Raw genomic sequence first — 12,802 nt, 5'->3', positions numbered from 1 at the left:
GCCCCCACGCTAAATGATAACACTGCCCAAGATGCAGAATCCTTTACAATTGCACTCTATGAGCACCTACAAGGATGCATGTATCGTGCCATCCCTAGCAAAACCAAGACTCACTCCCCTAAGAGAAGGAAACCAGTCTGGTGGACCCTGCCATAAACAGGTTATACAACAAAAGGAGGAAACTAGTTCAGAAAAAAAGCAAATCCCAAGAAGGAAAGACATCCCTGATCAGTATCAGTAAGAAAATAAGGTCCCTCATAAAATCATCCAAGGCTAACTTTGAAAGAAAAATAGCCAAGGACTCGAAAGATAACCACAAAGCCTTCTTTAGCTATGTCAAAAATCTAAGTAGCAACTCGCAGATATGCTCTGAGATAGTGCAAAATAGCACAAAATATATTGAACCTACTGATATTGCCAACATACTGGCAGATAGATTCAGTGCAAACTTCACCTCCCTCTCACCTTCAAAAGGGCCCACAGCAATACTGGAAAAGTGTAGTGTCCCGGAAATCACAGAAGCACAGGTGAAAACAACCCTTTCAAAAGCCAAAAACACAGCATCAATCGGGCCAGATGGTGTCCCAGGCTGCGTCTTGCACGAACTACAGAACGAACTAACCCCCCACCTAAACACGCTGTTCAACCTCACCCTCTCCACAGGCTACGTGCCCATAGAATGGCGCACAGCAATGGTTATTTCGCTCCACAAAGGAGGAGCCACAACTGACCCTGGTTACTATCGCCCCATAAGCCTGACTAGCCTGGTCTGCAAGGCTGTGGAGCACATCATCATGGAACTCATTAACAAAGACATTGAGAACCTCCAAACACCTGACCCGACCCAGTTCAGCTTTAAGGGCAGATCATGCCTACTAAACCTGGTTGACTTCTTCGAGACAGTTACCAATGCCATAGACGAGGGAAAGGTGGTTCTCACAGCCTACCTTGATCTCGCCAAGGCATTTGACACCATTCCTCACTCGGGTATTGTAGAAAAACTCACCAGCCTGAACATAAACCCCTACGTCACAAGATGGGTTGCCAACTGGCTTACAGACAGAACTCACATGGTAAGAATAGCGGGCTCCAGGTCTGACTCTAAACCAGTCACAAGTGGTGTCCTGCAAGGCTCAGTTCTGGGACCCCTACTGTTCGGCATATATTTCTCAGAAGTACAGGCAAACGCAGGAGGACTATGGATAACCAAGTTCGCCGATGACTGCAAACTGGGAGCCATAATTGACTCTCCGGCTGACACGGACATCCTCCAAAAAGGCCTTACTGAGACATACACCTGGTGTCAAAGTCATGGCCTCAAGCTAAATGCCGAAAAATGCATAGTCATCCCGTTTGGGAAAAACAAAACACCCACGAATTACCACGTAAGTGGCAGCCCCCTTAATACAGAAGAGGTAATAAGAGATCTGGGGACCCAGGTAGATAGTAATCTCTCCTTTACAATCACATTGCGAAAGTAGTTAGGAAATCCTTCTATGTGGCCCATCTAATTACTAAGGGGTTTGCATCTAGAAATAAAGAGGTTATAGTGCCCCTCTACTCGTCACTCATCAGACCCATCATACAATGCCCCATTTGGGATGTACCTCACAAGACACTTCCAACAGCTTGAAAGACCACAAAAGCACCTCACCAAGAGGATTACTGGCCTCAAACATATGTCCTATGCAGCCCGACTGAAAAAACTCCGGCTGTACTCAGTGGCATATCGCTTACTCATAGGTGATCTCTGCCTGACTTACAAAGCCATGTCCAACTCAGAATTGATAGACATGCTCCACCTAAAGAAATCCAAGTCACTGCGAGCCACGCGCTCTAGTGAGCTAAACCTCGCCACAACAATAATTAGAACATGTTGGAGGGATAGATTCCTGTCACAGAGACTCCCATGCTTTGGAACAAAATTCCTAACTACATTAGGCAGAGCCCCTCACTAACACTCTTCAAGAGAAGGCGGTGAAAGCCGACACACTCTGGCTAGGCTTATAAATGCCCTCGGGCAGATAGCCTAGTACCTACCTATGAACCTATATATTTCAATGTTTAGTTTTAAAACAGTGTTGCAATACAACCTGAATCCTGTAGAGGCACTATAGCTTGAGAAACAGTGTTGCAATACAATTTGAATCCTGTAGAGGAAATTAATTGTGGTCATGTGGTGGTGCCTGGCTTTTAAAAGGAAGTGATGTCAATGTTTTATGTAATCTGATGAAGTCAAGTGTATCTACTGACGAAAGCACTCATTAAAAGAGTATTTTTCTTCATATTTTGGCATTTTTTCTTATTTTCATTCATGTTTGAAATGGATGAAAATCAACAACATTGGATATGAAAGTTATGTCCATACCATAATGTTAGATCCATGTCGTCTGATTTTTGTCCTGTTCAAACTCCCTTCCAGATTGTCACCTATGGGTTTGAGATAATTGAGTAGACTCTGTATTCTCTGTTTATGCAGAGTCACATGAGACTGTATCCATTATTCCTCAACAGGTTGGAAATATCTAACTTAGGGGTTCCTTCTGTAGGATGGTTCTGATATCAGAGAAAGGGGGATATACTCAATTTGAACAACTGATGTGGTGTCTGGAGAATTATGGATAGAGGAGGAGTCAGAGCTGTGGGTCTGAAGAAGCTTCAGAGTCGATGCCAAGGTCAGATGCGACAACCCATATGCTTGAACCAGGTGAAAATCAGACAACATGGATCTAATGTTATGTTAAGTGCATAACTTTATTTTGTATTACCCTGCTGCAGACCCCTTGTCAGCTACAACTAAAGTAATGAGTTAATTTCTGGTGCCCAGACAAAGAGAAGGAACTCAAGCTGTATTTAGACCTGGGAATTGTGCCACAAAAGGCTTGTACCTTGCAGTGTGTGAAACTTATAAGTATTTTTATGTTGGCAAAACCGAAAAGCAATTGAGAAAACATATAAGCATGGGTATACTATGGCTCATAAAAATGATAAAAATGCTTTGTTTAGACATTCAATAAAATGTATTGGTTTTACTACATTTAAATTTGGTATTTTAGAAGTTGTTCAAAAATCATTAAGAGGTGGTTGGTGGGAACTAAATATTGAATTATGTGAGTTAAAATGGCATTTTCTTTTGAATTCGTTCTTGGAACCTGGTTTGAATGAAGCATTGTCCCTAGCACCTGTTTTAAAATCAAGGGCACTGATCAGATAGAGTTTTAATAATGCCTGTCTTTTTAAATGTTTGCTGGTTTAATTTTGTGTATAATTACTTAATTATGTTCAATATATATATTCTGGGATTTGCTGATGGTTTTTATTCTGAAGAAGTCTTGGTATGGACAAAGAAGAACGCGCTTAATAAAACTTTGCTGCTGGAGTATTACTGCTGGATTGTTTATTGGTTAGCCTTTTTCATATCATTCTATGGTTTTGTATGTATATATTTTCATGCCAGTTCTGCCACTTTCAAATTTGTAAATGTGTTCCTGAGTAGTGTTTCACATTTCTACCAGAAGTGGGGAGAGTTATGTACTGTTTGGTATTCAAATTTTATGCTAATTAGGTGTCCGGATTTTTGGCTGAATGTACCTGCTTTTCAAGAACCTTTATACCTACTTTGAATGTCTGCAGGTTGGGAGGTATGAGTTGGTGTGCAAAACACTTGGGAACAGTGCATTATAGGATACTGCTTAAGAGGAAAAGGGAGGAGAAAGTATGACCACCAGATTGAGAGTATAAATTTAATTCTAGATATTATAAATTGCTTTGTCGTATAGAGACTGTTGGATACCAGGCACAGATTACCTGAAAAGGGGTATTGGACAATATAACCCCAGAGTCCTTCAGAAAGGCCTGGAATGGGCTGTGAGCTCAGAAAAGGGGCATAGGAGAGAGGAGTGAAAAATGTTAGCTACATTAACATGGCAGACTAGATAGACAGCTTGTCTTTTTTTGTTGACAGAAATGTGTAAGGTAGTGTACATGCAGATGTCTGCCATGTTACTGAATTTTGATGTGCTGTTGTGAACATGGGACAAGTTCTGTAGTTAGCAGTGTTTTAGTCTGCTGCAATTATGCTTGTTATTCAAAACACCAACTTCTGATATCTAGAAATTGAGAGAGCTGGTTTTAACATTCTGACTTGGCAACTGCTGTAAACAAAACTGTTGCTTTCTTTTCTTGTAGCTTTGGATATCCTGATCCAACATATCTGACACGAGTCCAGGAAGAACTGAAGGCAAAGGGAATCTCAGTTTAAGATAATGCAGAATCATGGTGGACATAGAGAACACCTAAGTGCTGACAGTTACTGTGATTTTACAACACTGGGTACTGAGAAGATTCCTGAAGTGGCCACAGCAAGGTGGTCTTGAGTCACTGTCAGTATGAAATTAAAATATAGGTAACATTAAAACAAGAGGAGGACCGGAATACTAGTATTTGCACACTTGAATTATATTTTTTGTTAATAAATGTTTACTTTGAAGGCAAAAGGTTAACAAGACAACCACTGTTTTGCATTACTCCTTTTTGGTAACCCCATTTTTATGCTTACTATTGGTGTTCTTTTTTCATGTGCTATATCTCTAACCTACAGGCCTTCGTTTAAGTGACTATCTGCTGACTATTGGCAGGCTGGGAAATCAGTAGGTTAATAAATTCTGCATTGATTTTGATGCCCTTAAAAGTCAAACTGATAATTACTGCAGCTCTTCAGTGTCCTTTGTGTTCACCAGGGGTCATTTCAGAAGCACATACTTATCCCAGCGCCCCATGGAAGAAAGTAACCTTTGCCTCATCTTACTTGACTTCTGGGTCTGTTATCTAAATGTGAGTATCAGCGGTGAAGACAAATGCATCACTAGTGTACTGGCAGGCCAGCTAAATAACCTTTAAATACTTTGGTTTTATGAAAATGTTGAAAGCATATCAGTATACAGCATTCATTCTTCATTCAACTGCTCTGCTTTTTTGTTTTATTGTTGTCAAATCCTTTCCTGAACTCGCAGTCCGTTATCTCTAAATTCCATGTACTTGGGGGTATAGATTTTGTCATGGGATCAAAGCTGTAAAAATCCAGATCAAATGTCCCATTTTCATTCAAGTTAATTCAGTAATGGAGGAAGGACAAAACAAAATTGCAGTGTCTGATCTGATCAAACACAAGAATGCAATATTTCTATCAGAAAGTTCTGATAATATTACAGGTTGACAGCGAATAAAGAAATCATTGATTTTTGTCAGAACATCAAGGAGATGCAGCTAAGTTATTCTTGAGCATCTGAAGTATATTTAAACTGCATTGAAAGGCTTTGGTAAAGTAATAGGCCAAGAATTTGTGGTTTGAGGTCAAAGGAAAATGTAATTGCTACGTTTAGCAAATTAACCCTGCAAAAATCACTAGTCAGTACCTCGGTCTTTTATATTTCGAGTCACTGCACTTGCTGCAATTGCATTTTTAGTTGGCCTTTTTTAAAGGAAACCAGCACAGAAAATGCTGTGATGTGTCTTGTTGAAAAGTATTGTCAAGTAATAACACATCATCCTCCTCAAGGAAGAGTAAACCTGTCTGGTGGACATCTGCAATAAATAAACTCTATAATAAAAGGAAAAAAATTGCTATCCAGGACTAAGAAGGAGCAGGTGCCTAATTGGAAGCAATCTCTCTGTAACCTGAACAGGCAAATAAGAGCAGTAGTGAAATCCTCCAAAGCAAACTTTGAGTCCAAACTGGCCACATCTACTAAAGACAATCATAAGGCCTTCTTCACATATGTCCGCAATCTCAAAGGAAGCATCCAGATCTGCTCCGAACTGGTGGTCAAGGCACCACATACACAAACGCTGTAGATACAGCCAACCAGCTGGCAGAACAGGTTCAGTGAAAACTTCACCCCTCTGTCCCCCCATCAGTAAATCAGAACATCCCCAGTACCTGCCCCCCCTCCCTTTATCTCTAGGGAGCAAGTCATCACTGCCTTCTCAAAGGCAAAAAATACAGCCTCCATGGGACCCGATAACACCCCAGTCTGCATCCTGCATGAACTCAGGCAGGAACTTGGCAGCACCATTAGGCATCCTATTCAACCAAAGCCTGAGTACTGGCTTCATCCCAGCTGAGTGGAGGATAGCCACTGTCATCCCTTTGCACAAAGGTGGAGCATCCACCAGTTCAGGAAATTATAGACCCATCAGCCTAACTAGCCTAATTTGCAAGGCCATGGAGTGGATTCTCATGGACCTCATTAACAAAGACATTGGCAACCTCCAAACACTCGATCCCACACAGTTTGCTTTCATCAAGGGGATGTCATGCCTGTTAAATTTGGTTGACGTCTTTGAGACAGTCACCAAAGCCATGGACGAGGGGAAGACGGTGCACACTGCCTACCTTGACCTGACCAAAGCCTTCGATACTATTCCTTACTCAGGTATAATAGATAAACTCTCTCAACTAGGCATCACTCCATATATTACCAGATGGGTAGCAAACTGACTCAATGATAGAACCATCTAGTCAATATAGGGGAAGCCACCTCAAACAGTAGACTCATAACAAGTGGTGTACCCCAGGGATCGATTTTGGGGCCTCTGCTATTTGGAATATACTTTTCTGAGGTGCAGGCCAAAACCAGTGGGCTACGGCTGACCAAGTTTGCAGATGACTGCAAGCTGGGTGCTGTCATCAAGTCCCCTAGTGATGTGGACATCCTCCAAGAGGGTCTCACCCAAACAAATGACTGGTGCCAGAAACATGGCTTTAAACTGAATGCCAAAAAATGCATCATCATCCCCCTTAGGGAGAGTGAGATCCCCAGAAATGATCACATTAATAATAAGGTCCTAAGCATGCAGTCAGTCGTGAGGGACTTGGGCACCCAGGTTGATAGCAAACTGACTTTTGATCACCACATTGCCTCTGTTGTACGGAAAGCTTTATACATGGCCCACCTCATTAGTAAGGGTATCTCATCCAGAGACAAGGTGGTCATAACATCCCTGTATTTTTCCCTTATAAGACCCATTACTGAGAACATTGCCCCTTTTGACATGCACCTCACAAAGCACATGCAGCAGCTGGAGAAACCACATAGGTTCCTCACCAGGAGAATCCTGGGCCTCAAACATCTACCCTACACAGATAGACTAAAGCCCCTGTCCCTCTACTCAGTCTCCTACAGACTCCTCAGAGGTGACCTCTGTCTGGCATACAAAGCAATCTCAGACCCCACCTTGAGTGGACTGCTGCATATCCGTAAGTCAAGCTCCACTCCAGTAACCCACATGTGCAACCCCAGCCTGGTCTGTTACATCAGTAGGACTTGTTGGCGGGACAGATGTGTCCCAGGGACTCCCCCTTTTGTGGAATAGACTCCCTCTCCACGTCAAGCAGAGTACCTCATTAACCTTTTTTAAGCGCAACCTGGATAACTGGATGGGGAACAGAAAAAACACCCCTGAGATTCCACCTGTGTCCCTGCTGGACAGTGGCATAGGATGCTGACTTGTTGGAACATGGGCTAAATTCTTGACTAGGCTTGTAAGGGCCCCAGGGCCAATAGCCTGGTAACTTCGTATGAGCAGAGGCAGAAATGAGTAATAGTAAGTTATTGGGGGTGGTAAGGAATAATACTAAAATGTTTCTTGTTTTTGACAGGAGGTGCAACATTTAAGTGAACTGTTGGTGTTTACCTGTTATGTTTTGTTTTCGTTTGTGGTGAGTTCTGACATTTTCATTCGTGGCCTCTGATACCCTTATTTGCTAACATCTGTTTGTACTTGTTTTGAATAACGTGCCATCACATTAATAAAATGCCAAGAACTAGAAGCTGTGCTAATCATGTCTGTGCTGTATGAGTATGCAAAAACAAAGATGTTCTCTTCAGGTAAACGTGTATAATGCCCATGAAATCAAGAACATACTTTCTTCCCACTTAACCCGCGATAGTGGTGCTGCGGTAGTGTTGTCGCCTCACAGCAAGACCTTGTCGCGTTTGATTCTCAGTTAGAGCGTCTTCTGTGTGGAGGCATGCGTGAATGGGCGTGCCTTCGTTGAAGGTTGTGCGTCAGGGCTGGTAACTTGGCACATAAAAATCGACTACCAAACATTAGAGGACCGGAGTTCCGCTGTGGCGACCCCTAACTGGGATAAGCCGAAAGACACAACAACAACTTTATTCCCACTTAACATTTAGACCCAGGAGAACATGCATATTAGAAAAAGGCATTTACAGAATTCAACCAGGCAGCAAGTACTAAGTGTTAACTTCACTCTTGATGGAGGGTATTGTGTAACTCTTCATGAAAAAAAGTATTATTAGGTCAGTGCATTGCTGTTTTATTGACATATAATAAAATTAGTTTTAGTTGAAATGCTCATAATAAGCATTATTTCCCAAAATAGTTTTTCTCTCTGTAAGTTTATTGTAATGTGTAGGACAGCATTTCTATAATTTATTGCTACTCATACAGTTCTTATGTTACTGTCCTTGCAGTTTCTCAGTGTTACATGTCTCAACCAAGGCACGATTCTTTGTTGGAAAACACTGTATGAGAATTTGGATCTAATACTCTCCTTTTCATTCTTTCTCACTCATGGGTTACAGATCCTATCCTCGGATCTGACTTGACTGCATACTGTAGACTTTGGATCCAACTCTCAAACCCCTCCCTCTACCCATAATGCCTCACTCCACCCCCATTGCCTCAGATCTTATTTGTCGCCATCATGGTTAGAAGCAGGTTCCATTCATGAGCATTTGTGAGAAAGATTTTTCTATTATATTTTCTCCTAAAACTTATATAAACTTTAAACTTTTTCTCATTTCCTCTCTCTTAGCTTTGTCTGATGTTAGGAATATCTTTTCTACTAATCCCTTTTTTCTACTAATTGTTTTTTAGTAGTCTGTTGTACCATTGTTGGTACTTATGAAAAAGTAGAAAACACCACTCACAGGGATGAAGTGCCCCAAATAAAGCACAAAGTAGTCAATCCAAAAAGAAAACTCCTTGAGATAAACCACGGCAAATAACTTTTACTTTTTTCTTTATGTCAATGTTTTAATCTAATAAACGGTTCGCTTTTATTTGCCGTGGTGTGCCTCAGAGAGTTTTCTTTTTGACTTTACTTACCTAACTTTAAAAAGATATTTCTCCTTATTACTATAGTTCATAACCTTGTCCTTTTTCTTTATTTATCTCTGCTAACAACAACAAAAAACTTTATTGTAATATATTTCTTAGCTTAATTGTTAGTTTTTCTTGGCTGTCATGCCTGACAAACCTACAAGTTTTAAAAATTAATTTCTTGTGGGCATAAGATTCTAAACTCAGATGCCCATAAGGAGAGCATTTATTGACTTGGTCATGACCATTTAGATACGGTCTGTATAGTCTGCTCTACTTTTAATCCTAAAGCTTTGACTGACAGGCATAACAAACTTATATTGAATGGCTTACTTCCTGCTACATCATCTTCCAGGGCTCAAAACCCCTTCAAAATCCAGAAAAGTAGCTTCTTTGGAGCACAAAAAGAGGTCTTTGCCAAAGTCCCCAAGATCTTCATTGGAGTCTAGGGAAAAAGTGAGAAAAGTTATGGATCCAACGTCTTTGGATCAAAAAGTATCATAGCCTACCCTTTGACCCAAAACCGTCCTCCGATCCAAAGGTTTCAGCTCTGATAGTCATTTCTCCTTCGCCACTTACATTCCCGCTGAATCCTAAGTCTTTGGATCTGAAGCCAGGTACGTCTTGTAAGAGCCGTACTCCTGAATATATGATAAAGCCTAGATGTTATGTAGTCCTATCTCGCCTACATTCTTACCCGTGGGTTTGGAGCCGAATATAGTCTCTGACTCGGCCGATTTTTAGTAGCTCAAAGTCTTCTCATTGGCTGGGCTAAGAGGGTATCCCAAGACGCACTGCTCCCTATCCCCAGATCTCATTTGCCGCTTGTAGAGCTCGGACGTGGTCTCGCTTGGCTGTGGCTAAGTACCCTCTTTTTTACCTTTTCTCTTTGAGAAAGTTGTTTATTCAACCCAAAAGCTATTTTAATAGCTATTCTTACAGATCGCTAATCTGTGTGTGTGTTTCAGTGCTTGTATTAGTAGTTTGGTATCCCTTCTTTCCAGCGGGCTAGGCCCGTTTTAGTTAGAGGACCTAGTCCTCCCCTCTCTCTCTCTCTCTTTCTCTCTCTCTCTCTCTCTCTCTCTCTCTCATTTAATTAATTTTTGGTCTTGTGTTTTCCTGAAGAACCATTTCAATTAGAGGTTCTTGTGTGTGTATGACTGGTACTGCTCCCCGCTGTGTCTTGTTTTGTGAACCGTTTAGATTTGTGGTTCTCTGTGTGCCTGTTGGCTTTTTGTACCTGTGTTCAGATTTGTGGTGGTGTTTCCCGCCATTTTTGCCAGTTACATCTAGGCTCTCTTTTTCCGCTCATTGTATAATGTCCAAAGATCAGAAGGGAACATAAGCCTTCTGGCTTTAAGAAATGTTCAAAATGTGGATATAAAATGTCCATCACAGATGGACATTCTGTGTGTGTCTACTGCCTCGGAGCCATCCATTTACAGGAGTCGTGTAGCTTTTGCCACACGTTCAGTCCTAGGGTGCTTCAGGAGAGAAAAAACAAGTTAATTTTAAAAGGACTTTTAAAACCATCTTTTGAGGAAACTATTGATTCGGCTTCTAGTACTAAGTCTAAAGCTTCCAAGTCCAAGAAAAGGTCTCCGTCTCCATCTGCCACTTCGGAGCTTTCGGAGAAGATTACGGTTTTGGACTCTTCCTCCTCGGCTCCACTGTCTTTAGGGCCGCAGGAGGTATCTGTATTAACCGAATCGGTGTCGGCTGCAATTATCCTTGAGCCCATTCGGAGCCAATCGCCCAGTGTCAGAATGGGTTCACCGGACAAGAGATCTCAGTCTCCCATCTATCTCCTCCAAATCCTCCAGGCTTTCCGATTTGGATGTTGACAGGGTAGTGCAGAGGCTCCTGCAGTCGCCGGTGTTGGCCAAATTGTTTTCGGCTCTGACCCACTCTGCTCCGGAGCCAGTTTCCATGACCGTTTCGATGATTCCTCCTCCGACCACATCCTTGTCGTCGGAGCCGGTATGCTCCGCTCCGAGTGATGTTCCTGCGCCGGCTCTGATACCCCCTTTGGGTTTATCGGTGCCGACTTTGGCTCTGACCATGTCAGTTCCGTCCACAGAGTTCGAGACTCGGGTCTCTTCAGTCGGGCTCGAGGGGGACACTTCAGGACAGCTGTCGGTTCCGGGTCTCCCACTCGGTGCATCGGCTCGGGGGATCCCAGTCGTGGCCTCGGAGGCCGTTCAGTTCTCGGATCTGGGAGGACCTGCCCTCGAGGCCATGCGGAGCGAGCTGGCAAGATCGTCAGCTACATCACCCGGGTTGGTCATTCCGTCCCCCACCACCCCGGCGAGAGCCTCTGACACTCACCTGTCCTTGGACAGCAGAGCGCCAGGCCCTAAGTACACCCCCACGAGTGGTCCCTAATCTTCTGAGGGTCTCCCAGAGTCTTTGCCCAAGGAGCCCCCTAGAAAGAAATTGTGCAAGAGGAAGCACATAGACTTCCAGGATGAGTCTCTCACCTCCGATACTGACCTTGAGAAATCCGAAGGGTCACCCAAGTCTTCCTCTGATGATGTTTCCTTCGCCGATATCCTGGAGATACTGAAACAAAGAGGAGGCTGGCCTTCCAAAAACCCTTCCGAGGAAGAGTCAGTATTCCTTAAGGCTTTTGGTGCTCAACCTTCCGCCTCCTGGGTGTCTCCGCCTAGGCGTCCCAACAAGTTCCTGTTTGCACCCTAGGGGAAAGAATTTCTATCAAAAGGAGTCCTGGTAGATGGCATGGTGGTCGTGGCAGCCACCCAGAAGGAAGTTGCCGAATCTTCCTCATCTGTCCATCCTCCTAACAAGGAATCTAGGACTATGGATCGGTACGGGAAGCGTACCCTGTCTTCAGCAACCTTCACCTTACGGTCGCTTAATTATTTATCTCACTTCAATCGGCTCCAGAGAGATCTCCTCAAAGAACTGGGAGATACTCTTACGGGTAACATACCTGAGGCGGTAGCTCAGACGGTTAACGCACAGGTTTCTACCCTCACTTCCATCACTAACTCGTCCATGCGGCTCATCTCATATGCGGCCGAAAGAGTGAGCAGAGCGGCGAGCTCAGGGGTCGCCCTTAGGTGGCAAGCCTGGCTACGCCTGTGTCACTTTGTGGAGGCCTTCGTCTTCCTTCACTGACGCCCCTTTTGACGGTTCCACCTTGTTTGGGACCAAAGCGAAAGACACGCTCACCAGGTGCGAGCAAGAGGGAAAGACCCTGTCTGCCGTCGGGGTCCGTTTTTCACTTCCTTCTAGGCCTTACCCCAAGACCCAGCGGGGGGGAAGATGTGGTTCAAGAAATCACACATGTTCTTTCTTGCCGCACAAGGTGAACCCCCCTCCAGAGGCAGTGGAGGGGGTGGTTACTCAGAGAGATGTTGCCCCAGGGGCAGAGGGGACCCTCGCAATTTCGGATACCACAACTCCTTTCGTGGCTCTCCATACTCTCACTCCTGAGGGTGTGTCCGACTGTGCTTATCCGGAGCCAGTCAGGGGTCGAATTTCAAAATACCCGGAAGCTTGGGAGAGCATCACTCAAAACCAATGGGTACTAAGGATAGTTTCCGGAGGTTACCTCATCCCATTCTTTTCAATACTCCCGCCAATAAGAAAAATCCCAGAAGTTCCACCCAGTCAAAGGGATCAAGCAGCCTCAGAAGTGTCTCAGCTG

General features: G+C 43.5%; 1 protein-coding gene across 1 annotated transcript in view; it reads left to right on the top strand.

Annotated features, from left to right (window-relative positions):
* Positions 1-4,507, top strand: part of LOC122811628 (probable E3 ubiquitin-protein ligase DTX3) — a 75,938-nt gene extending 71,431 nt beyond the window's left edge. The window contains exon 4 of the mRNA XM_044083603.1: positions 4,189-4,507. Within this exon, the coding sequence (XP_043939538.1) occupies positions 4,189-4,261 (73 nt within the window). The 3' untranslated portion in view covers positions 4,262-4,507. The remainder of the gene's footprint in view (positions 1-4,188) is intronic.
* Positions 4,508-12,802: the final 8,295 nt, after the last annotated feature.

Source organism: Protopterus annectens, chromosome 9.part0, assembly GCF_019279795.1.
Source record: "Protopterus annectens isolate FY-2018-M chromosome 9.part0, PAN1.0, whole genome shotgun sequence".
Classification (NCBI taxonomy): domain Eukaryota; kingdom Metazoa; phylum Chordata; order Ceratodontiformes; family Protopteridae; genus Protopterus; species Protopterus annectens.
Note: the sequence above shows the minus strand (reverse complement) of the source record. Positions and strands in the feature narration are given on the sequence as shown.